General features: G+C 38.9%; 1 protein-coding gene across 5 annotated transcripts in view; it reads left to right on the top strand.

Moving 5' to 3' along the window:
- The window catches only part of PTPRM (protein tyrosine phosphatase receptor type M), an 810,930-nt gene that overhangs the window by 455,794 nt on the left and 327,279 nt on the right, over positions 1-27,857 (top strand). For all 5 annotated transcript variants that reach the window (XM_073679060.1, XM_073679055.1, XM_073679056.1 and 2 more), the window contains exons 12-13: positions 14,162-14,435; positions 18,765-18,801. In XM_073679060.1, the coding sequence (XP_073535161.1) occupies positions 14,162-14,435; positions 18,765-18,801 (311 nt within the window). The remainder of the gene's footprint in view (positions 1-14,161; positions 14,436-18,764; positions 18,802-27,857) is intronic.

The raw sequence follows: 27,857 nt of genomic DNA, 5'->3' as shown, positions 1-27,857 counted from the left end.
TAATCAATGTGCAAAGGATTTTCGGTTTAAAAAAAAACCAAGGATCCAGATTATCTCCAGTGTCCTCATTTTGTAGCAATAAAATAAAGAATTTTCTTCAAGCGGCGCCCTGGCACAGGAGGTAATCATGTGTTAATTTACATCAGGTAGTCGGCGCTGGGTGGAAATTAGACAGGCGATGGGATTTAGTTATTTTTCATTAGCACTTGGACTGTGATAAAGGAGAACAGAAAAGAGCTGCTTGACCTTTAAGTGCTTAAATTATTAAAGAGCAAATAGATTTGAGGTCTGGTTACTCGCTAATCTAATTTGTCTTGTGGTGAAAAGATGAAAAGACATTTTGGGTTTGAAATATCTCCAGTCAACTTTCTTTTTTTCTTTAATGCATCTAGAGACAAATAGATGGCAGAAATTTCCTTCCAGAGGTCAGGTATATGGTGACCTGCTGATACCTTCCTTGGAGAAGTGCGTGACTGATGAGTCGTAAAACCAGAGAAATACATTTATGATACCGACGCGCCAATGATACAATTGGGACGGATATGTTTATATCTCTTACTTTTAATGCTGATGCGGATACATTGTTTGATTCTTCATGTGAAAAAAAAAAACACATGATCATTTTTAAGATTAATTCAAATGTATTCCTGAAAATCAAGCTCCCGTGTTATAAATAATCAATTGCCCTGCCACATTTCACAGGAATTCATGCATATTCTTGGAAATCAATCTCAAGTGAAGTAAATGATCAAACTCATTGTCGTTCCCTTGTCTCTCAAGCTGTAAAATCTATTTGCAGTCAGAAACTTTACTAACAGAGAACATTGAAGCATTCACCTAAATCATGGATTATTTTACATTTTTCTTGTAATTTTTGTTATAGAAATTAATAAACTATGTCACCCAGAAGAGTGCCCTGTAATACCTGCTGGTCCCAATTGCACAACACTGCTTCTACCTACCACCAGTGTCGGACTGGGATGCCAAGGGCCCACCAGTAACCCACCCCAGGCCCCCACTTTTCAGCTACATGCAAATGTGACATTTATCACAAATTTCTATAACCATGAACTGGGTAGATTGTTACATGAATGAGATGCTGCCTTTGCCTGTACATAGTGATTTAAGTATATAGTGTCAAGTACTGCCCTTATAAGAGGGTGCTGGGTCACTCTTGCAGAAGGGCCCACCGTAGGATTCTCCTTTTCTCCTGTGTGCCAGTCCAAGCCTGCCTACCGGTAACCCAGCCAGTATCATGTGCTACTCACATCATACACAGAAGAATACACCATAACCCATGTACTTAAAATTATTTTAAAATCAGGGTTGTCAACCAGAAATTCATGGACAGTAAAAATAAGACACCTTTTTCCTCTGTAAAAATAAAATTAAACAGATTATTATACCTGTAGTTATTATAATTGTACACAGACAGTTACTAATGGTTCATATCAGAATTACAGGCTGTAGACATATGTCACTAATAATCTTAATGATTTGTTATGGTTTTCTATTGTGTTCGTAAAGAATATTGATTGTCCAGAAAAAATCCAAAAATCAAATCGACCACCCTATAGCCAATGGACTAATACATTTACAAAAGGCCATGAAATGATCACCTATCATGTATCGTCCAGCAGAAGTGGTAGACTATGTCAATGTGTCTGGCAAAAAAATCCATGAAAAGGAGTTCAAGCAGAATGAAACGTTTCATAGTTTAGAATCAGTTGTAGAAATTCAGCTGAATTACTACATTGGGGAATTTATTCAGATTAAAGCATCTGGTGGAGCGCTCAGAAGGGAGCAGAAAATGATGTATATGTGTGGGTGTGGTATTGCAGCCCAGCTATCCAACTGGGAAATAAGCAACCATGTTTTTTTCCAGTAGAATCTCTTTAATGGGAATCTGTCACCAGAGCAGCATGATGTATGGACAGAGATCCTGATTCCAGTGATTTAGCACCTACTTTATTGGTTGCTATAGTTTTGATAAAATCTGTTTTCTCTGCTGCTGTATAACCCCACCTACACCACTGATTGGCTGCTTTTTGTGTATAGGCAGGAAGCTGCCAATAAGTGGTGGGAGTGGGGTTATACAGAGCTCATGAATATGGAGGACTACATGACAGCAGGTTTACTAGTCCTATAGTGATAATCTCCTGCTATTAAAACTATAGCAAGCAGCCTAGTAAGTGACACATCACTGGAATTAGGGTCTCTTTCTTTACATTATGCTGCTCTCAAATTAGGTGGCAAAAACTTGATGACGGATTCTTTTTACATAATAGGAAAAGTGGAAGAAAACAGCTCCCAACTACAATGAAACATTTTTTTCTATCCAGCGCTACAGTATTCTGCACTAATAAACCTGGTGCACGCTGCACTGGGGGGCAGAGCAGCTTATACACTATTAATAATACTCCACTTCTGCTTTTTCAATCCATATTTTCATTTCTTGGAAGTGTCAAACAAGGTTAAGAGATGCATTGAATACTCACCAACATTTCTATGTCCCAAATGCATGTGTTACTCATTTAACATGCAAAACACTTTGCTCTCCTTGCTGACCTTAATGTTCTATATCATATAGTTTCCGGCACCACTGTAAGAGTTGCTGCAGAACCTAAAATGTCATTTTCTTTCAATCAAATTTACATACTTCATGAAAGAACACCCTAGGGTTGAGCACGAATTAACATTTCTAGCAAAGCTGTGCCCTGGAACCAGCTGTAAGGTACCTACCTATGTTTACAGTGCAAGTATATACATTTCATATTTTTTCATTTTAGACACACGATTTTGCACACAAGAGAGCTTCTTATTCAGGCATTGAGTTGTTTCACGGCTCCAAGACCATAAAGACCTTATAGCCTAGCAGATACTTAAATAGCTCTATTACCTTAGGTTATATCAATAGACTACAGACCATGCCTATAGCTGTCACTTTTTACATATTCATTAATTTATTTAGTAACACAGGATATCATTTGAATGATGCACAATGTATAGAATTTAAATGTTTTTTTTAATCAATATCCTCTAATAATAGTTTATATATTTTTTGCTTTTTATAGTTTTGGGTATATTGATCTTTTTTTTATCCTGGTCCTATTTAACTGCCACTGACTTAAGAGTAAAAAAAGCAAAAGAAGAACCTATATGATATCAAGTAAATCTGACCAAAGACAACATCTGTATGGAGTTTGTGTGCAGTATGTTTGTATTTGAAAATTAGAGCAGAAATGTGCTCTAGTTCATGTCTGGACCAGTGATGTCGGCGCTGGCTCTCCTGGGGATTGCGTCACATTTTCATGTCAGGCAATCCCTGCAGCCAATCAGTGCTGGCTTCACTCTCCTCTCTTGCGGACAAATCACATACATGAAATGAGAATTTCTGCTCTCTTACTTATTCCGGATATGTATGATTCATCTCAAGGCGGGGCGAGTGAAGCCATAGCTGATTGGCTGCAGGGATCACTTTGCATAATAGTGTCACGTGATCCCAGTGAGAGCCAGTGCTAATACTGGTGGAATGGCATTGGCACCAGAGGTGGGAATAGGTTTTATTATTTCACAAGGGGGAAGCATAGGGATTGAGAAGGGGTTGTCCAAGTCGTGGACAACCCCTTTAAGAGTCTTGTGCCTGAATGATTTGGGCACATCTCACTCCAGTGCACCCTGGATTAAGAATGGCGTTGAAAACACCAGTCTTGATGAATTTCCTCCAAATCAGGGGATCATAGTCTCTTTACTGCACAATATGCTGGTGCTATGTAAGCAACGATGACATAGTTTGATTTTTGAACCAGTAAAGCCAGGCAGTGATTAGCTAAATGGGAGTATCAATTAAATGAAGATAGTAACAGAATAGTAACAGTGCCTTATTTAAGATCAGAAAAATTGTTTTTACACTTTTAAAAGGAATCTGTCTGTCACAAAGTTTTTGCCACCCAATCTGAGAGTACAATAATGTAGGGTCAGGGACCCTGAATCCAATGATTTGTCACTTACTGAGCAAATTGTTGTAGTTTTGATAAAAACACTGATTTGTCTGCAGGATATTATCACTAGGAGACTAGTAAATCTTCTGCCATGTAGTCCTCCATATTCATGAGCTCTGTATAACTCTGCCCCAACACTGATTGGCCGTTTTCTACCTATGCACAGAATACACACAAAGTTGTCAATCAGTGGTGTGGGCAGGATATACAGAACTCATCATTCAGAGAATTGGTAGATCTGCAGCACAAAAAACAGTGATTTTATCAAAATTGCAAGTAGCTCAGTAAGTGACACATCGGTGGAATCAGGGTCTCTGCCCTTGCATAATGCTGTTCTCAGATGGGCTAGAAAAAACCTGGTGACAGATACCCTTTAAGGTGGAATTGCTTCTTTATCATTCTATGATCGGTATAATACTCCTATGGATTTCAGCACTTTTCAATGGTGCAGGACCAGATAAGTATGGTTTTAGGACCAATAATTCACCTATGTATCTACTTACATGAATGGGTAATCGCATCTCAACAACCTCTTTTGATGTAGCCTTTTAGAGTGTATGAATGTCAGAGTTGTGGGTGCTCCAGTAGTAACCCCTTTCCGTGAGACAATGGGCAGAATTTGCATGGCCTCATGTGATAATACGTTCCCATGCGACAGCTGCTGCAATGTAAATGAGCCATTGATAGCAGCATCTACTCTTGGCAAAATAAGCTGTTTGTCGGGGGTATGGGAGTTGGCTCTGCTCTGATAGACATAAGGGCTCTTATAATAAATTAGTTATCTTTGATGAGGCAACCCTTTAGCTGCTGATGGTGGGAGCCCATCAAGCTCAGTAATGGTCGTCATCGTAGACCAATATAAGTTCTCTTGGCTAAAAGAAAAGTAATAGACATAGGAAAAATGTCACAGCTTGGTATCTAAATTTCTTTCTCCCTTTCTTATTGAGGGAGTATTGTATAGGCCACAGGCCCCAATATACTGCTTAGATGTAGGTTCATCTATGCATATATACAGATCATTCATTCAAGAGTTACTGTTATTTCTATTTTCTTGTTTTCATCGTAGGGCTTGTCTTCTATTTCACCTGCCCCATATCGAAGCCCCTTTTCTGTCACTTTGTACACTCTAGAATATATTTTTTGTCTATTATTAATATTTGTTAAGCACTTTTTAACTTTTTTTTCAAATCTAATCAAGTTTTTTTAGGTTTATTTCTCTCTTGCTACGTACTACGTTTTGGGGTCCCTAGTCTTATTGAAAGTATTCTACTTACTCGTTTGTTTCACTGTTTTGTTGTTGTAGACAAAGTTAAAGAGGTTGTCCACTACTTTATCATTGATCTTTAGGATGGGTCATCAATGTCTGATCGGTTGGAGTCTGACACCCGGCACCCCTGCCGATCAGCTCTTATCGGTGGCGGCCGCTGGCCGGAAGTACTCGCAGAGCTGGCCATCTTCTGATAGTGGCTGGGGCTTAGTACTACACATCCACCTCCTATTCAGATAAATAGGAGGTGGATGTGCAGAACCCTACAGCGGCCACTATCAGAAGACAGCCCGCTCCTCAAGTAAGTACTTCCGGCCAGCGGCAGCCGCCGACACAGATAACAGCTGATCGGCAGAGGTGCCGGATGTCGGACCTCGACCGATCAGACATTGATGTATCCTAAGGATGGGTCATCAGTGCTAAAGTAGTGGACAACCTCTTTAAGGTCTTTCCTATTCACTTGTTTTACAGGACCATTGTAACAAAATAAGGGCAGTGCTTCATCACATACGTCTGAAATGTTAAAGTGTTTCTTGTCTAAGGAGAACAATTTCTCTCCTAATACGGAACCTGATTAAATGTTCATTTGAAACATACATTACATGATTTAATGCGTTTCTTAACCTGCTTTTTCAATTTATATTTATTTTATTCCTGTTGGAGTACCTCGGATAATTACTTTTCTCCCTGTTCGAGTACCTGAGATAATTACTTTTCACCTGAAATAATTTCCTGGAGACTTACTGCATTTGTAATGTTCTGTCAGGTCTCTACTAAAGTTTGGCTCCTATTTCCTAATCAGTTACAATGAAGCTGCTGATTTAATGTTTGCTATTATTATGTTGGATGTTGTGATTCGCAAGAAGCGAAGAGCATTTTTCTATGACAGGCATAATTTTGTCAAAGATGATGTGGCTATTTTTCATAGATTGTGTCTACATTGTTGTCAGCTGTACCCGATTAAGATCAATACTTGTTTTCAATATATGACCTGTGCACCTGTTTGTATTGCATTGTACATCTTTGAAGCTTTTAATAAAAAAGAGAATAAATTAAGAAAATATAAAAAAAATTAACATAGCAATAGGGAATACAGAGATTGCAGTGACCACTAGATCATATGTCTAGAAGGATCGGCACTGCATGTAAGAACAGCAGCACTTATGGGTTGAGGCCTCAGTAACAATGTAAAAATTTAAAAAATGTGAAAAAAATGTAAAATAGTGCTTCTTTATGCAAGTAAATCATTTTATCTCATAAAAAAAAACATTTTCAGAAGAAGATGCAAGCCATTTTCTCCAAATACTGCCTAAACTAGAATTCAATTAGTGCAAGAAAAGAAGCGTGGCATTTAGGGATACTATTACATTGAAATAAAAAACAATATTTAGCGAAAAATTTTAATATCCTAACATGAGAAACACAGCATTAGACAATTAGCAGATATTTTTAACTTATTATCATAATTCAATAAAACCTTCTTCTAAGTTTTTAAAGGTTAACTAACATTTTTTAAATGTTGTTCTTTAATTGTGGGCGGATTGGTGTATGTATATGCTTTCTATAAGGCCACATTCACACGTTCACTGTTTGGTCAGTATTTGTATTCACCCACTCCTGGTTTTGACTTACAAATATTGATGTAAAATACTGATCAAATACTGAACGTGTGAACGTGGCCTTACATTCGAACTCCGATCAGATTGCTCAGGCAAGTGCTGTGCGCTACTGTCTCCTGAGCTGTGCACTTCTCGCAACGTTTGGGTGATCGGTAAGGGTTTCAGAACACAGATCTCATCCGATCTACTTGCAGTTAAAAGAACAATAACATATAAAAATTGTTATCAATTGTTTAGTTACTCTTATATTCATGTTAATTTGTGCAAAACACAGTTATAATAGAGGACAGCCAGTAATGAGATGGGTTTAATTGAATTATATGATATACAAAATGGTTTAAAATAATGCTTCGGCTTATATTAATACTGTGTGTTACAGATGTGTATTAGGGTCAGCAACAATGCTGTAGAAAATTTGTGTTTTTTAGGAATGGACAATAGTCCTAACATCATGAAAGGATAATCTCAGCATTAAAGAGGACAGAGACTGAGCTGCTTGCTCAAGAGTGGATATAGTTATTAGGATCCGACATAAGAAGAACAGATATTGTCCGACATTTCAACCTGTAAGACTGTCTTTTTCCAGGACATCAGTTAATGTAAAACGGTCAAGGAACCACATTTGATAAATACTGTCTTACAGGTCGAAACGTCGGACAATATCTGTTCTTCTTATTCCGGATCCTAATGAATGTATTCAGTCTTGAGCAGGTATTTTTTTCCAATATTAGTAAATAAAGAGGTAATTGACATGCAATATGTGTATTTTAGAGATAATCAGATCATTTGAAATTAGAATTAGCCACAGTCAACTACTTTTTCTCCAAAATTTGATTTGCTGTGAATCACAATACTGCAAAGCCTCCAAATGCCTTGAAAATACATATGCAACACTCAGATGTCTCCTAGGACTGTATCCAACATATTTGAAGCTCTTTAGCAAAAACCCAGCCTGAGGGCTCTTTCACATATCAGTGTGTCCAGTACGTGTGGTGACAGTTTCCACACGTACTGGAGATACTGACACACGTAGACCCATTCATTTGAATGGCTCTGCGCACATGTCAGTGTGTTTCCACACGTAGACATATCCATTTTTGGTCAGCAGCACAGATCACACGGACCCATTCAAGTCAATGGGTCCGTGTAAATACATGCCGCACACAGATGCCATCCGCGTGACACATACCGGTGCTTGGGAATCAGCGGTACAGTTAGCCCTGTTCAAAAGCGCCGGGTGCTGAATGCTGCCCTCATAGTCCCCTTCCGGCTCTGCGATCACCACCAGCAGGGGATAATGATGAGTTGTACTCTGCTCCCGGTGTCTCCACCTGTAAAAATAAGAATAAAATAAAAAAATCCATATATTCATCTGTACAAGTGTCACCCGACCTCCTCTGACCTCCAGCGAGCGAGCCCCTGACCTCCTCTGAGCTCAATAAATGACAGGACACTGCTCACTGAGCGCAGTTCCGGGGCCTGCTCGCTGCAGGAGTCATTCTCCCCGGCTCCTTTGCTGAGCCGCCGCATGGATTACAGCAGGGGACACTTAGGACAGGTGAGTATATGGATTTTTTTATTTTATTCTTATTTTTACAGGTGGAGACACGGGGAGCAGACTACGACTCTCATCATGGTCCCCTGTTGGTGCTGATCACAGTGTTGGGAGGGGACTATGATGAGGGCAGCGTTCAGCACCTGGTTCTTGGGAACAGCGTTAACTGTAGCGCTAATTCACAGACGCCTTACATGTGCTCCTGATGCAGCACACAGGTGTACACGGATATCTCTGTGACTGTTTTTTCTGGTACCGGAAATATTAGGACGTATGAATGAGTCCTTAGTAATGTCAAAGTGGCCTAACCATAGAAACGATTACTAACCTAGTAGTAACCAACAGTGCATTTAATTACGAAGAGCACTGACATACTTTAACTGTTTGTTTTTTTTAAAATGGTCCAAAACTTATTTCTCTTAGTCATATGTGATCAGACAGGATGTTCTTTGCAGAACACTGACTCCATCTGTGACGGTGTCACTGTCAGAGGTAACTTCATCTTGCTGTAATTGATGCGCTTGATGTGCTATATATTCCATAACACCCTCTGCTTCTTCCCCACGTGTGCGCACTTGAAATGAGGCTAATAGTGTTGGAGGTGATACTTCTTCTGCAACTAGCAGCTCCCACATTTGTAACTGTGATATGTTTTTTTTTTCCGTTTACACTACGCCGTCCATTGTCATTGCCACTTTTTCTTTACCATACATTTTGTACAACACTATAATTAACTTTTGACAAGCTTTTTAATTCCAGTTATTCCTTGCCAAAAAATGAGTATAACAAGAAATGCTAGTTAGTTAGGTACACGGACTGAAAGAAAAATGTGCCAACTGGCAGCAGTATAGGTGTGACTTGTCCTTGTATCAAATTTGAAAACCAAGAGTGCAAAAACAGACATGCACCGTTAAATTTCTACATTTTTTAAACTTTTTCTTTCTATTTTTTAACAAAATTCAATCCCTTTCCCTAAAATGACACGATAATGCTAATTCGATACACGCTGGCATTTTTTTGCAATTCACATAAATTGAATCAAAAATTGTTCAAATTCACTGGGACCTGCGATTTTTCTAAAATTTGATTTGCTCAACTCTAGTGTATTTGTTATGAACACAGTAAGAGGATTTATTATAAGAACTATTTGATCATGTTTTTATGTGGCTTTTTATTTGTTGTTCTAATATACAGTATAGTGGTCATTTAGTTGGCCGGGGTGTTAAAATATACATGTGATGATATAAATGTAACCATAAGATTTTGGCAGACTTCTAATCAATAGTTTCTTTCTGTTGCAGTAGTTTTTACTATTTTTGCTGTTGGAACAGATAAGTCTTTTAACATCTTATGATTATATTCATATCAACAAGTGAATATTTTAGCACCCATATATATTTTAGCAGCTGTGTTGATGTGATCGTAATTATAAGATTTTGGGAGCAGTATCTGTCCCAATATTACAAATATTATAAACTATTGAGATAGATAAGTCTCCCAATACCTTATAATTACATTGATATCAACAAGAGGATGTTTCAGCACCATGGAAAACAGTTCCCTTAAAACCTATGAATTCCAATCTGCAAAGGTAAGTGTGGTAACAAGGTTGGATCTCAGTAATCTGTAACTAGATTAGTCTTCGAAAGCCAATTTAAATAATAAATGTGAATTTCACTAGTCTTTACATTCTTCACCAAATCAGAACAGAAAATGTTAGAAAACAAAAAGGAAACAATACTTACCTCTTTTCGTTACTTGTGGTCTATGTATTTGTAGTTGAATTGAAGAAAGAAGTAAAGGTAGCATTCACCGATATGTCTGAAAATATCCTTTACTGCTGCCAACAAGACATGCTGACCAGCGGCATGGGACGGAGACCCCGAGGAGTGTGCGGGTGTGTAGGGCTGAGGACGACGGCCTTTTCGCTGCCTTCTGGTGCTTCAACGGGTCCCAGGTGTGGTGAGCACCTGATTACTGCCTTTTTAACAGGTAGCATATTACAAACACACATACAGCAAAAGTGCATTAAAACAGTGCGTTAAAAACAATACCATACATTTTGCGGTTCCGCAACAATAGTATTTGATAAAGAGAATACATGGAAGATTATGGAAAAACAGCAAGTGAAAAATACATAATAAATTCTAAGAAAACAGAAAGATCTATTTTTTCATTAAGACCCAATGGTCCTTGGGCTTCGGAATTTAAAATCCATTTAGCCTCATGTTGTAACAGTAATCTGTTGCGGTCACCTCCTTCTATAGAATTTTTACCTGTTCCAGCCCTGCAAACCGTAACACGTTAGGGTCTGCATTGTGACAATCAACTATATGTTGTATTAATTTAGGGGAGCCTTTCCTTGATGTAATTGAATTATAATGTTCCCTAAACCGTACAAAAAGGGGTCTGATGGTTTTACCAATATAAAAGAATTGGCACGGACATGTGATTAGATACACTACATAATTGGATCGGCACGAGATAAAATCCTTCACAATATGTGTTAAAGCACCTATTGTCAGTGTTTTTTCCGCATTATGAAAAATCCAGAAAGAGCAATGCCCACATTTGAAATTCCCTTTCGGGATGCTTTTTTCTAGCCAAGTCTCCCCACTCTCGATATATCTGTTGTGGACAATCATATCACCCAAATTTTGACTACGGCGGTACGAAATAATTGGCTTTTTTGAAGCTCTTTCTGATAAATCTTTATGACTTTCTAATAGGTGCCAGTTGTTCCTAATGGCTTTATTTATTATGTTGGAAATTGGATTAAATTTAAAGTTAAAAATAAACCTTTCTTCTTTTTTATGGTCTGACTTTCTTTTTGTCAATAATTCTGCTTGCGTTTTTTTGCCAGCTCTTGAATAGGCTGAGGCTGATGCAATTAATTGAGTGGGATAGCCTCAAGCTAACAATCTGTCTGGCAAATCTTGAGTTTGCTCTTTAAACTTAGAAAGTGATAAAGATTTATCAGAAAGAGCTTCAAAAAAGCCAATTATTTCGTACCACCGTAGTCGAAATTTGGGTGATATGATTGTCCACAACAGATATATCGAGAGTGGGGAGACTTGGCTAGAAAAAAGCATCCCGAAAGGGAATTTCAAATGTGGGCATTGCTCTTTCTGGATTTTTCATAATGCGGAAAAAACACTGACAATAGGTGCTTTAACACATATTGTGAAGGATTTTATCTCGTGCCGATCCAATTATGTAGTGTATCTAATCACATGTCCGTGCCAATTCTTTTATATTGGTAAAACCATCAGACCCCTTTTTGTACGGTTTAGGGAACATTATAATTCAATTACATCAAGGAAAGGCTCCCCTAAATTAATACAACATATAGTTGATTGTCACAATGCAGACCCTAACGTGTTACGGTTTGCAGGGCTGGAACAGGTAAAAAATCCCATAGAAGGAGGTGACCGCAACAGATTACTGTTACAACATGAGGCTAAATGGATTTTAAATTCCGAAGCCCAAGGACCATTGGGTCTTAATGAAAAAATAGATCTTTCTGTTTTCTTAGAATTTATTATGTATTTTTCACTTGCTGTTTTTCCATAATCTTCCATGTATTCTCTTTATCAAATACTATTGTTGCGGAACCGCAAAATGTATGGTATTGTTTTTAACGCACTGTTTTAATGCACTTTTGTTGTATGTGTGTTTGTAACATGCTACCATGCGCTTGAGCAGGAGAATTCTCCCACGCTGTCAGTGACGTGTATGAGGTGAGCTGAGTTCATTGGACATGACCTCGGCTCATCTTTATGCCGTCACAGCGAGACACTGAGGAGCGCAAGCATACCTGCTCTTCTCAGTGTGTGCGGCATGGCAAGCTGGATGGCAGCGTTCTGTTGCGATCCAGCCTGTCATGTCAATGTAGCAGAGCTGAAGCTGTCGTGGGAACCATGGAAAGGTAAGGATGATGTTGCTTTATTATTTTACTTTTATTGCAGAAGACATTGGCTTCAGCTGGAATGGGCGTGATGGAAAGTGTGGTTTAATTTAGAACATTAAAAAATTGTGTGTTTATTTCAATTAAAGGTCTTTATTCTGGGTGTTTGTGTTTTTTTTTAAACTTTGACTATGGGGTTAGTAATGGGGGTGTCTTATAGACGCCTCTCCATTACTAACCTGGGCTTGATGTCAGCTGGCATTATAAGCTGACATCAACCCCAGCCCTATTACCCCACTGCCACCGCTACAGAGCAGTGGGAAGAGCGAGGCTAAGTGCCAGAATTGGCGCATCCTATGGATGCGCCATTTCTGGGCCGGATGACGGCTGGTGTTTCTAGCCTGGGAGGGGGCCAATATTCATGGCACCCTTCCTGGGCTATTAATATCAGCCCCCAGCAGTCTGCCTAGCCTTTGCTAGCTATTAAAATAGGGGGGACCCCACGTCATGTTTTTTGGGGGGGTCCCCCATTTTAATAGCTAGTAAAGGCTAGGTATTCAGCTGGGGGCTGATATTAGTAGCCTGGGAAGCTCCGTGGGTATTACCCCCTTCCCAGGCTTCAAACATCTGCCCCAGCCGTCTGCTTAACCTCCGCTAGAGACTAAAATTACGGGGAACCCCACGCCAATTTTTTATTAAATAAATCCTTTATTTTAACACTAAATGACAAGTACAGTAATCAACACGATCACTGTACTTCTTATATATGTGACTGACATGTTTCTATGTATCTAATCTATGTGTGATGCTCTATTCTTTCTATTCTAAATTGTCGGGTACCGCTGCTGAATTGCCGGCCGGCTTTTTTAAAGAGACGGAGCATGAAAACACTAATATTTTTTTTAATAAATCCTTTAACACTAAATGACAAGTACAGTAAGCAACACTGTCACTGTACTTCTTATATATGTGACTGACATGTTTCTATCTATCTAATCTATGTGTGATGCTCTATTCTTTCCGTTGTAAATTGTCGGGTACCGGTGTATGCCGCTGCTGAATTGCCGGCCGGTGCATGAAAACACTATTATTTTTTTAAATAAATCCTTTAAAAATAAATGACAAGTACAGTAAGCTGAGCGCTGCCATCCAGCTTGTCATCCTTCAGAGACACTGCAGAGTGCAGGCATTATGGGAAATTCCGATTCCGGTATTCAATATTCTAAAAGTATCGGAACTCAGTATCGGAACTCCGATACCGCGAATATCGGTCGATACCCGATATTTCAGTATCGGAATGCTCAACACTAGTCATCATATGACCTCTGCAGTCAATCAGTGACTATTGCTATAGCATCACTGTTCAGCAATGGGAGCTATGATGCCAGGAGTGCTGCACACGATCACTGGCTGCAGCAGTCATATGCCAGCCACTTTTAAATAAGGATTGTGATGACCACCAGAACCTCTGTACTGGTCACGAGAGAGGAAGAATTGAGTAGTGTTTTATTTTATTTGTTCCTAACATTTTCAGCAGATTTGGAAAAAATTTAAAAAGTTGGATAATCCCTACAAGTTCTTTTTTCCCTCAATAAGTAACTATACTTTCAGTTTATGTTCATTTTGTAGAAGAACTTTCGTGTGCATTGTCTCATAGGTTTCTGCTCACAATTATTGTTCAAAAAAAATAATGTGACAAAAAATACTGAAGCATATAGTTAAAGTCTTCAAGTTTAGGCTTTTTATAATCTAGGAAGAGCTTGAATTCTCTTAGTTTCCTCATGATAAACAGTTTGTTTCTTTTTCTTGCAGTGTTTACCACATTATTGTTGAAGAAAAGAAATCTCGCCGAGTTCGAAAGACGTCAGAAATGCTAAAATGCTTTCCAGTTCCCATACATTACTTGAACGCTTCCTTGCTGAATTCGCAGTACTACTTTGCTGCAGAACTTCCTCCAAATCTTTTGTCGTCTCCCATTATCTTCACAGTCGGTGACAATAAAACATATAATGGGTTCTGGAACGCTCCACTTCTGCCGCAGAAAAGCTACAGTATCTACTATCAAGCTGCAAGCAGAGCCAATGGGGTAAGACTGGTGTAGCTGGTGGAGGATTTCTTCACCTCTCTGTCAAGTTTCCCTAAGGAAAAACTTAGAGTTATACCCAAAATACAAGTCAGACCCTACCAATGAGTGACTCCCATCAGCCCCGTGATGAGGGATTTAGAACCCCAAGAACAAGGCTCTGTAGCCCTGTCCTGAATAGTGTGAAGGAGCGAATGGAGCAAAGGTGCCACCGATTAGCAAGTTAGCCCCTATCCATGGGAATAAACCTTTAAGTCATCAATATCATTTGAAATGTGAGAGATGTTGTCTAGTCACAAAGCTGCATGAGCCAATCACCCAGCCAGTATGTGTATGCAGAAAAATTATAATGCAAATAAGTGCATGGAGTGTAGGTGATACTGATGGATGAATGGATCAAATGCTGAAGAATAATGTAGAAAGGGGGTAAATGGAGAAGTTATCAATTAGGAAACGTGGTAGGACTACCTAGAAAGGTGTGTTTGTATGGCATGCCTAAAACTAGGAATGTTGAGAATTATTTTGAAAGTCCAAGGTAGCGCATTCAAGAGTTAGTCCAGCTCAAGTAAAGTCTTGGAGATGGAAGTTGGTTTGGTTATGTAAGACGTTCTATGCACAATGACAATAATTTTACTTAGCTATTAATTCGTTGTTGATATTCTCCATACATGTACAATGTATGTTTGGTGCAGGTGTATAGAGCAGGCTCAGGATGTGAGCTAGCACGATACCCGACTGATGTCACACAAACAGCATTTGCCAGGGACAGCAGTGAACAGAGCTGGAGCCAATTGCTGCTGTTAACCATTTAACCCTCTCTAACCGCAGATTTTATCACGAGGATGATCATAAGGTTGCACTATTTTGAGCACCTATCGCCCATCCACAAGGTTGCTTTGTCAGCCTGACTTAGGCGCCAATAGCTGCTATGTTGATACTCTTTTAGACTAGGCTTTATAAGAAACCATTTTTTTTGTTTTAAAAGTAAAGACATTAAAACAAAAAAAATTAGTAAATAAATAAAACATATCTACAGGGTGGGCCATTTATATGGATACACCTAAATTAAATGGGAATGGTTGGTGATATCAATTTCCTGTTTGTGGCACATTAGTATATGGGAGGGGGAAAACTTTTCCAGTTGAGTGGTGACCATGGCGGCCATTTTGAAGTCGGCCATTTTGGATCCAACTTTATTTTTTTCAATGGGAAGCGGGTCATGTGACACATCAAACTTATTGAGAATTTCATAAGAAAAGCAATGATGAGCTTGGTTTTAACATAACTTTATTCTTTCATGAGTTATTTACAAGTTTATGACCACTTATAAAATGTGTTCAAAGTGCTGCCCATTGTGTTGGACTGTCAATGCAACCCTCTTCTCCCACTCTTGACACACTGATAGCAACACCGCAGAAGAAATGCTAGCACAGGCTTCCAGTATCCGTTGTTTTACATGCTGTACATCTCTTATCTTCACAGCATAGACAATTGACTTCAGATGACCCCAAAGATAAAAGTCTAAGGAGGTCAGATCGGGAGACCTTGGTGGCCATTCATCTGGCCCACAATGACCAATCCACTTTCCAGGAAACTGTTCATGTAGGAATGCTCGGACCTGACACCCATAATGTGGTGGTGCACCATCTTGTTGGAAAAACTCAGGGAACGTGCCATCTTCAGTGCATAAAGAGGGCAACACATCATCATGTAGTAATTTCAGATATCCAGTGGCATTGAGGTTTCCATTGATGAAGAATAGCCCTACTATCTTTGTACCCCATATACCACACCATACCATCAAGATACGAGATGTGCAGCATCTGAAACTATGGATACTGGAAGCCTGTGCTAGCATTTCTTCTGCGGTGTTGCTATCAGTGTGTCAAGAGTGGGAGAAGAGGGTTGCATTGACAATCCAACACAATGGGCAGCACTTTGAACACATTTTATAAGTGGTCATAAACTTGTAAAAACCTCATTAAAGAATAAAGTTACATTAAAACCAAGCACACCATTGTTTTTCTTCTGAAATTCTCAATAAGTTTGATGTGTCACATGACCCTCTTCCCATTGAAAAAATAAAGTTGGATCCAAAATGGCCGCCATGGTCACCACCCATCTGGAAAGGTTTTCCCCCTCCCATATACTAATGTGCCACAAACAGGAAGTTGATATCACCAACCATTCCCATGTAATTTAGGTGTATCCATATAAATGGCCCACCCTGTACATCTATATATCTATATACCGTATACTCACTAAATTAGAATATCATCAAAAAGTTAATTTATTTCTGTTCTTTAATACAAAAAGTGAAACTCATATATTATATAGAGTCATTACACGCAGAGTGATCTATTTCAAGTGTTTATTTCTGTTAATGTTGATGATTATGACTTACAGCCAATGAAAACACAAAAGTCATTATATCAGTAAATTAAAATAATTAACAAAAAACACCTGCAAAGGCTTCCTAGGCATTTAAAAAGGTCCCTTAGTCTGTTTCAGTAAGCTCCACAATCATGGGGAAGACTGCTGACTTGACAGATATCCAGAAGGCAGTCATTGACACACTGAGTAAATGCGAAGTAAATTTTGCATTTCATTTGGAAATCAAGGTCCCAGAGTCTGGAGGAAGAGTGGAGAGGCCACAATCCACTTGAAATAGAGCACTCTGTTTGTAATGACTCTATATAATATATGAGTTCACTTTTTGTATTGAAGAACTGAAATAAATTAACTTTTTGATGATATTCTAATTTAGTGAGATGCACCTGTATATATTTCCAGTATACCCATATCCATAAAAGTCTGATCTATCAAGATGTAAAATTGTTCAGCTCCTATGTTGAATGTCAGAAAGTAAAAAATAAAATTAAAATGCATGAATTGCCATTTTTTTGTCGCCATACCTCCCCCCGAGAATGCAAGAAAAAGAAATTAAAACTTTCTTAATTATAAGTTGAATTTTATTCTTAATTAAAAGAAATTTCTTATTTTTTTCATTAAAAAAAACCTACCATATATAAGTTTGGTATCTTTGTAAATATAATGACCTGAAGAATTATGTTGCGTGGAAATTTTTATCATACAATATATGCTTTAAAAACAAAACCCCAAAAAAGACAAAAGAAAAAAATGGAATTGTGTTCTTTTTTTCAAATATCACACCCTCATATGGCTATGACTGCAAATAAAAAGGTTATGCCTCTTTGAAGAAAGGAAGGAGAAAAACTAGAAGGCAAAAACTAAAATGGCAGGAGGAAGGCGTTAAATACTAGTTCTTGAATATGCAAGTAAATGCTGATTTTGTTAAATTCTTATTCTGGGAACTGGTAAGTAATGAGACTCTGTCGCCAGGTTTTTGCTATCCCATCTGAGAGTAGCATAATGTTTGGCGGAGACCCTGATTCCAGCGATGTGTCACTTACTGGATTGCTTGCTGTAGTTTTGATTAAACACTGTTTTATAAGTAGGAGGTTATTGCTAAGAGGACTAGCAAACCTGCAGCAATGTAGTCCTTGATATGCATGTGCTCTGTCTATCCCCTCCCCACCACCACCGATTGAAAGTTTTCTGCCTATGCACAGTGCAGACAGAAAGCTAACAGATTTGCAGACAAGAGTTATTTACAGTGCTCAGCATTGAGAAAACTGGCAGAGCTGCAGCAGGTAAAACAGTATTTATTTCTTTTTTCAAAACCACAGCAAAAACGCCAGTAAGTGACACATCGCTGGAATCAGGGTCTTTTCCTTTACTTTATGCTGCTCTCACATGGGCATCAAAAACCTGGTGAGAGATTTCCTTTTAGTTTTATCAGAGCTATATTTACTGTGCTAGACTAGACTAGTTCTATAAAGTCATTAGTCTAAACCCTATGAATGTTTAGTAATTGCCCTGATAAGGACAGTTGAAATCAGCCTGATGTCCCTAGATCTGCCATATTTCCAGTATGCATCAGGCGATGTTCAAAGATTGTGTAAGCGAGCGGCATCAGCTATGCTGTAGTCAGCTTTAAATATCCCTTATCAATCCTGTTTAAGAGAAATTTAGTTGAGATACCTCCATTTATTTGCAAAAATAAATGAGTATTTCTGCCTAGTGATGTTATTTCCTATAATAATTAACTGAAAGGCCATAAAATCCAAAACACATCACAAAAAAAGAGACCCCGATTATAGTCAATACATGGTCAAAATGGTAAGTGAGGACTCTTCTTTTTCCTGAAATAATGCTACACAGAAAGCATAACATGGACAACTTTTTTTTTCTGGTAAGGTAAATACTTTTTCAGACACCCAAAAATGTTTTTTTTTCCTTTTGTCACAGGAAACTAAAATTGACTGTGTGAGGATAGCCACAAAAGGTAAGTCAAAAGATAGCGCTGTTACATATTGCTGAATCCTGTAGGCTTTATTCTGAGAATGCATGTAATAACTTTTAATGGGGCCTTAGACTATCTAGCTATTATAGTTTAGACTGTTTAGCTATTATAGTTTACACTGTCTAGCTGTTATATTTTAGACTGTTTAGCTGTTATATTTTAGACTGTCTAGCTGTTATAGTTTAGACTGTCTAGCTTTTATATTTTAGACTGTCTAGCTTTTATATTTTAGACTGTTTAGATATTATATTTTAGACTGACTAGCTAATATATATTTTTAGAAACCAAAAATAATACCAGTAGGCATCAAGAAAACTAGTAGACATCATCCTTACATCAATGTAAATACTCTGACATCACACCTAGTTTTTACATTGAATCATGTTCACACGTAGCGTAAATGCCGCAATTTTTTTCTGCTGCTTTTTATCTGCATGTTTTCTGCAGGTGTCCACACCAAAATATTCAACAACCTTCTTTTATTATCCTGTTTTTGCTGCATTTTTGGTGTGTTTTCCCCCTTATTTTATGCGGATTTGGTGCAGATTTGAAACAGTAGTTTTTAATGCATTTTTTAGTACAGAAAAGCTTTACTATTCTGCACTTAAAAACGCATCTGCCTTATGCCACATGCATTTTTTCAGGCTCCCCACAGGATTCTATAGAGGAAAATACACCAGAAACCGATCAACAATGTCTTTACACACACACACAAGGCAGGAATTTTCATGGAATCAGATCCACTTTGCTTGACTGAAAAAATGCAGCATTTTACTCTATGTTGAAACATGGCCTTACACAGCAAGTCATAGAAAATATTAAAATTAAATGAAAAAAATTCTGTATGTTATGCTAAATGTAGCAAAGTGCAGACCATGGAATGATGAATGTAGCAAATTCACTAGACATGTTAGCCACACTTGTTTTCTCAATGCCATTTCCTAACATACTGTACCTGTACACCACTATTTTGCCCTAAAAATTGACAAGTCTTAAATATAAATGATATTGTTCATGATTTTAATCCAAACAGTTTTTAAAACTGTAAGGCTATGTGCCCACGATGCAGAAATGCTCCGGATTTTTCCTGAGCGTTTCTGCATCTCCCTGGCAGAAAAAACGCATGCGGATTGTACATGCGGATTGTACATGCGGATTGTACATGCGTTTTTCCTACCAGGGACAAGCGGATGTGAAGCGTTCTTCACTTGCATTTTCGCATGCGGGTTGACAAGCGCTTTCTAAGCGATTTTAGCATCACTTGGAAAGTGCTTGTCAACTTGGTCACACTATATAAATCCATGCAACCAGCATGGATTTATATAGTGTGACCCGAGAGAATGTCAAAAAATCAAAAAATAAATCTATTCTTACCCTCTGATGGCCCGTGCTGTCTTGCTTCGCTTAAGTCAGCGCAGGTCCTTCAGTCCATCACGAACTGCCGGCATGCGAGGAGGAGTGCAGCGGGGGCCACCAGAAGGTAAGTATATATTTATTTTTTATTTTATTCTTTTTTTTAGTTTTCAATAGTACCCAGGTCCGGAGGAGAGTCTCCTCTTCTCTAGACCTGGGTACCATCCGCACATTAGAACGCTTGGATTGCGCATCTACAGATGCAGTGATGCGTAATCCATGCGATCTAATTCAAGTCAATGGCGGTGAAAACGCAGCACTTCCGCAAAATAATTGCTAACCTTATCCCAGCACTTTCTATAAGATTTTGCAAGATCTGTGCACATGATCAGGATTTTTCCTTATAGAATTTCATGTGCTTTAAAAGAAGCAGCATGTCCATTCTTTTTGCATTTTGGCCTGCGGTTTTCCTATGCAATGTATTGGAAAAAAACGCATGGCATATCTGCATGCAAAAACACATCAAAAACGCTGCGGAATTTTTGCAGCGTTTTTGCTGCCAAGAGGTTCAGAACCTTGCAGAAACGCTGCAGAAATTTCTGCAAGCAAATACTGATCGTGCGCATATACCCTAAAGGTATGGGCAAAAATTCTCTAAAACACATAGTAAATTTACTGCCTACCCTATACTTTTTTCTTTTACAATTTTTCAATTTTAAAGGGGCTGTCCAGTCCAAATCAATAAGTCTGCAATCACTATATATGACTGCAGACTTATGAATCCCCCCAGCACACACACTGTGGGTTTCTGATCTGGGACTGGAGGTTATGTATACGTTATACATGCTCCCGGCCAGAGCCTGTCCAGTGAGCGCGGCCTCTCTCCATACACTTGTATGGAGCGAGGCCACGCCCTCTAGATGACCACGCCCACTAGATGACCACGTCACTAGACGGAGCGCGGCCTCGCTCAATACAAGTGTATGGAGAGAGGCCGCGCTCACTGGACAGGCTCTGGCCGGGAGTATGCAGACTTATCGATTTGGACCGGACAACCCCTTTAACGTCTTCCATCTTATTTTCTTTAATAATTCCTGTAGTGATAGAGTAGCCATGCCTAAAGAGGCGAGCACTGCTTTTCTACTCACAAACAGAGCAATTGGCAGCTTAGCTTCTGAATGTTTGTATGCAGGATGAGCTGTCAACCACTGTGTGGGGAGAGAAGCAGGACTTACAAGCTTTCTCTAGGAGTTCTGGTAGCAGTACATAGCCTTTTATGTGAAAATATCACATCATAAAAAATATATACTCCTGAGCTCAGCATTTCTCCATTTACCCAAAACTCCGATAAGGTAGCATAGGAAGCCTCACAGATCTGATTTTGGGGTAATAGCCTAGACACCATTCACCATCTTACTTACCCTTTTCCATACATAGTAAGGCTATGTTTACATAGCACACAATATGTTTTAGTCAAAAGTAACCATAGATCCCTGTTCACACAACATTGACCTGATAAGTGTCCTTTTAGCCTCTGTCAGGCAGGTAGCATTGGCATGCCTTTTTAAACTATACCTTAAATTGTGGGAGACTGCATTTTCAGTGAGCAACCACATAAAACATACAGTGTAGGACACTTTTTTTTAATACATTGATGGCTGTAGGTGTTTGATGCCAGTGTATTATTATACAGCGGCATATGTATGTTAGGGCTTGTGGCAGACTTGGGTGCCTATTGCCCACCAGTAACAGTGACTCTGGGGTCCACTATTCAGCTACATGTAAATATTACATTAACCTCATTCACAAATGTACTTCTGCTTCTATATAATAGTAACTGGGCATTTTGTCTGTACATAGTGAATCATGTGTATTGTGCCAACTACTGGTCATGTAGGGAGATTGGGTGCCCAGTCCTACACAGGGGCCTACCCATTGATTCCCCTGTTTTCTTGTGGGCCAGTCCGAACCTAGTTAGCTCCTTCTGTCGAAAGTAGACCGTGTGTTAGCGACTACTCCTGATGTATACCATAGGCAGAAAAATCCGATAAGAACACCGCTTTAGAGCCACTAGTGCTGTGGTGAATGTTTGTGAAGTCATTGATGCAATCTCTATTTTTTTCACAATGCTAAATGTTAAAATAGTTTAATGCTTTACAACTCTGCTGAATAAACTAATTAAGTTAGTTATAGATATGTTCATAGTTATATTGCTACATTAGACGCATGCATTTCTACCAGTCCATACCGTTTACATTTCCTACAAAAGAACTCACATTGCAGAAATTGGTTAAGTCATGTTTACATCCATCACTGTCTGAAATAATCCATTCTCACGGGGGACTGTGTTTGAAGTATAGTCTTCACTATGAAGTTTACTTTGCTTTTTGTTCCAGGGATTCACTTCAAAGTTCTTTATCTTTTCTCCCTTTGACCTTCTACAGCCATCTCCATCCAAACCAAAAGTGATCCATGTGTTTGTGATGTTAAGTAGATATTGACCTCTCCTTGACAGTCAGTACTGTAGCCTATCATCCAGAAGTCAACCGTATCTACAAATTGTTATTACACACATTAAGGGTTAATTGCACAGTAAACATCATAAAGGCTAATGAGGACCCATGTGTCCAAACATTTGTTATTATCCGTAACCCCTTTAAGGGACTGCAGTGAGATAAGACAAAAATTAGACAAATTTTTGTTAGAAGCATCTGATAACTGTTAGCATCAAAAGAATTCGCCATTTTTGTGCACATTCTTCTACGTACCATTTTGTTTTGTTTCTAAATATCACTATTCATTTGTAATCTTTAATGTATGTTCAGTGTGTGCATTAAAATAATTACGGATCACTGTCTTCTGCCGTTTCCCGCTATGTTCCAGTCTCTCCTTCATCTTGTGACCGCTGCTCTTTCTCGCCATAGACCGTTACTTCCTCTCTTAGTATAAGTCTATGAGAGTCTCGTTCTGAATCTCATAGACTTACATTGAGAAAGTGTTTTCTGATCCGCACAGAAACACTGAATGAGCCAACCGGTCTCAACTGTGGTCAAGGAGAGGACTGGTGCAGCACTGGATACGGCAGAAGGCAGCAACCGGTAAGTATTTGAATGCACACACTTAACATACATTAATAATAGCAAATAGATAATAAATTTTAAAAAAAAAACACCGAAATGGGACTTTAATATGACTTCATCATTGGCCATTGCTTAAATACATATGTATTATTATGACAAACCCCCCCAAAAAAATAGCATATACCCTGTAGTAAGTGAATAGTAATAGTACATGTAAGTAACATAAGGTACTTAGTTAACACTATTTTGATAAAAAAAAGCATAAATGCCATCTCACCACGACAAGGTGTACCCAATCGGGACGATCCTATTCTTTATTTTTAATTCAGGACTAGCCTGTGATTTCATTGCATGTTATAGTGTTTTCTATGTTAATAATGATGTGCGAGTGTAGAAAAATGATATATCCCGGCCATAGCATTATGTCTCAGTGCTCAATTCTTGGGCCCTGAGCAAGAATCCAACCAAGACAATAACTTCATAAAGTTTTCATTTGGTCACATAGGTTTCTACAATTCTAGATAATGCAAAGATAATTTAGTTGGGCTGTGGATCTAGTGTCATAACGCCATATACTCAAAAAGTAAAAATCATAATAAATAATAATAATCTTTCTATTTACATAGCGCCAACATATTCCGCAACACTTCACAAGCCAGACAATTTACAGACATTATTGGCACTGTCCCCATTGGGGCTCACAATCTACATTCCCTATCAGTATGTATTTGGAGTGTGGGAGGAAACCAGAGAACCCGAGGGAAACACACGCAAACATGGGGAAAACATGCAAACTCCTTGCAGATGTTGTCCTTGGTGGAATTTGAACCCAGGACCCCAAGGCTGCAGTGCTAACCACTGAGCAAATCTTTGCAAATACAAAGAAACAACAAAAAAAATGCAGCAAATTGAAGAAATTAATTTTGTTGCCATTAGGTTATGCCTAGGATATGCTGGAAGTGTGTGAATCGTAGTGGTTCATATTCCAATGTCTGATTGGTAGTCCCACTGTTTACATATCCAAGAGATAAGCCATCAGTGTGCAGTATGAGGTCCTTGTGCAGCTTCAGGTGCTTTCACACTGCGTTTTGGCAGCCGTTTGTTGGTCCCATCAGGGCTTACATCCAAACCCCCCCTTAAAACTTGATTTCGGGCCTGTAGACCTACTGGACACTCAGATATAGTGCACTAATGCACAACGAATGATGCACGACAGGGCACACGTTCACTCTGTCGGCTCCATAATAGTCTATGGCCCCTTTCGGCTCATACGCCCAAGTCTCGTTTTGCAGGGAGTTCTAACGTAAGCCCCGACGGGACCAACATGCAGTGTGAAAGCACCCTTAGACAACTCCTACCCATTGTTTGGTTATCGTAATTGAATAGTTACTATGTTAGTGTGATTTATTGATATATTAAAATGTAATGGTCTAGAAGACCACCTCTGGAGAAGACCTCCTCCCAATGATGTTTGATTGTAATGTACAAAGCAATTAATAACAGGTAGATCTTATCAAGAAGACTTGTCAGAATTATCTGTTAAATCAATGAAACCCAGGCAGACTCATATCAATACCCTAATAGCCAAATTAATATTTTACATTCACATTTTCTCATAGTGAATGTTTAATACATTTATTAATAGAACTGACATAGAAATTATACCTTCCCTCTGTAAAAGGGAAGTCAGAAAATACACTTTTCTAACAGATGGCAGAATGTACACCTTATTTCGCCTTTTCCTTTTGGAGTTACTTAAAACTAATTTGAAGCTCAGTCCATTTAACTATTTTTGGAATTGAAGACCTTATATAAGGCTTAGATCGCTCCTCAGTTTTGACATTCTGTGCCCTTTTGAGCCGCAGAAAAATGGAATAATATCAAAATGGATCTGTTGCATAACTAATGCCAATGGAAGCAGAGTGACCATGGGTGCCAACCGTCTGTAAATTTACTGACAGTCCATAAAAACCCGGTGCTTTTCTCTGCCGTCCATAGCGTCCACTGGAAAAATCGCAGTCTGTGATTTTTCCACCCAACCCCGAAGTTTGTACTGCACATGCGCTAAAAAGGCTGCCATGTGCAGTACAACCGGGACAGGATCCATCCGCCGCACTCACCACTCAGTGTTCTCGGCTGGTGGCACTTCGAGGTAAATAAACAGTGACAGGACCTGAGAGTGTGGCTCCACCACGGAGAGGGAGCCTGGAGATGCTGAGCACTAGTGGAGCTGAAGGACCTGCCATGACGTCACGGCCATGTGACCAGAGGCCCGTGGAAGGAGCCACCCTGAGAGTAACCCCATTGATTATTATGGGATGCACCTGTGTTTCGTTATGTGTCAGTCGTGTCACAATGGAAAAAAAAAGTTCTTCATTGTGCGCTTTTTCTTCAGTTCTAAAAACTGACATATAATGAGAACACAGAGAGACCCCATAATACTCAATGGGGTCCCTGTACTTCCATTTGCATTAGCTGTGCAACGCATCTGGATTTGACATTACTTCATTTGTCTGTTTCTCGAAATGGAACAAACAGAATGTCACAATGGAAGCATAAAAATCTTGATTATCAGCGGCATATCGTCCTATGCATAGAGTTGATGTGCTTTATAGTCTATGAAAACCGAACAATCGTGTTAATAGTCATTCTGTGTGTAGTATATTGGGCAGCCGATCAAAACCTGACCGTATACGACTGCTGGTTGGCTTGTATCGATTGACAGTTGTTTAATGATCTGGATCAGCTCGAGAAAAAGGGCCATTCTAAAGCTTCTTTATGGGGCAGTCATTTATGAGGGAGGAGTCTGATATAGAAAGTATATTCTGTACCTGAAGGTCTCCCTTTAAATGAAAATACAGTATATATACTTGCAATGTTTAGTACATTTTTCAATGAATCCTGGCTTTCAGGATGTACTACCGACTGTTCTTCTTGTACAGCGCTGTATATTAGAGTCTCCACTGCACGTAATTATTTTATCAATCCTAGTTGATAACATCACAGCTTATACACATTCCCCATATTATCCTGAGCATTTTTATATTGTTCAGCAACTTTCATGTAGAGACAAGTCATCATGTTTAGCAAAAACAGGTTGCTCATAGCAGGGACTTTACATAGGTTTGCTCGCTTCACAAAACAATTCCAGTGTGTCGGTTCACAATCCCACAATGACCTGCTAACGATAGTTTCATGTTTTGTGCTCTTTTCTTACATTGTAGCATTTTAAGCCCTGCCATTGTCATAGTAATAATTTTTATACAGTGTGGACTTATTTTCCAACACTCTATAGACAGTAAATTGTTTATTGTAATTTCTAAAGGAATAATGGAAATGCCGGCGTTATTTTTCCTGAAGCGTCTTTTTTAGCATTTATTTTGATTGTTTCTGGAGTTCTTTTTAGGCTTTTTTGTGTGCTTTCTTCTTGCATTTTTCGGCTTCTTTTTTTGTTAGCATTTCCCAAAAGTTCTTTTAGGGTATGAGCCCACGTAGCGTTTTACAAGCGTATGTGATGCGGAATTTCCGCAGCGGAAACGCTTGTAAAACGCTTGGTAATCCGCACCCCATGGTCCCCAATGAGAATCCGCAAGTTCTATGCCCATGCTGCGGATTTTTCCGCAGCGTTTTTGATGCGCACAAAAATCTGCAGCATGTCAATTAATTTTGCGTTTCCGCATGCGGAATTGCCTTTTCAATGCAATAAAAAATGCAAGGCAATTCCGCATGTCGAAAACGCACTATAAACGCTTGCGAAATTCTGCATGTGTTTTTCCGGGAAAGGACATGCGGAAATGAAGCGCAAATTTTCCGCTTCATTTCCGCAACGTGGGCACATAGCCTAAATCCCATTCAAATATGAAGCAAAAATGCTCAAAAGTATACTCAGCCACCTTTCGGGCATTTTTTGAGTCTTCCAATTGACTTCTTTTATAAAATGTAGAGCATCTTCAGTGCAGAAGTCACCTTAAGGAGGCACTCACATCTATATATTTTTTTCTATTAAATGTATGTATACTTGCCTGTAATGTACTGTGAGTGTATTAATATACTCAGTTGCCGCTGGTCTCTCCGGTGTCCAGCGCCATTCTGCTCCCCTTCTAAGTGATATCACTGCAGTTGCGACTATCCGGCTAACTCTATGCTCTATGTGTGAGCCGGAAGTCTCTTCTACAATACAAGCCTATAGAGTCTCGTTCTGACGCTTCATAGACTTACACTGTAAAGCCACTTCTGGGTCACACAGAGCGCAGCATGACCTGGAGAGTCTGCAAAGCAGAGATATCACTGAGAAGCGGAGCAGAACGGTTCTGGACACCGGAGAAGGCAGCGGTAGGTGAGTATATTAATGCACTCACACTATATTACATGTATGTATGCACGCATTTAATAAAAAAATATATATATAAATGGGAATGCTTCTTTAAGAATGTTCTACTAATTTCTTACAACCGCTTTGTGTCTTTGGAAACCTGAAACTGTTGAAAGATTCTTAAAAGACTGAACATATAAACAGCAAGTCGTTGTTAGATAAAAGTTTTCTTTTCAGCATTTAGGTAGCACTTTTTAGGCAATTTTCACATCTGATCCACCTGGAAAAGACAT

This window comes from Phyllobates terribilis, unplaced genomic scaffold (genome assembly GCF_046119375.1).
Source record: "Phyllobates terribilis strain yellow unplaced genomic scaffold, ASM4611937v1 Scaffold_4__5_contigs__length_816908805, whole genome shotgun sequence".
Lineage (NCBI taxonomy): Eukaryota > Metazoa > Chordata > Amphibia > Anura > Dendrobatidae > Phyllobates > Phyllobates terribilis.
The sequence above is the reverse complement of the archived record's forward strand: the minus strand, read 5'-3'. Positions and strand labels throughout refer to the sequence as shown.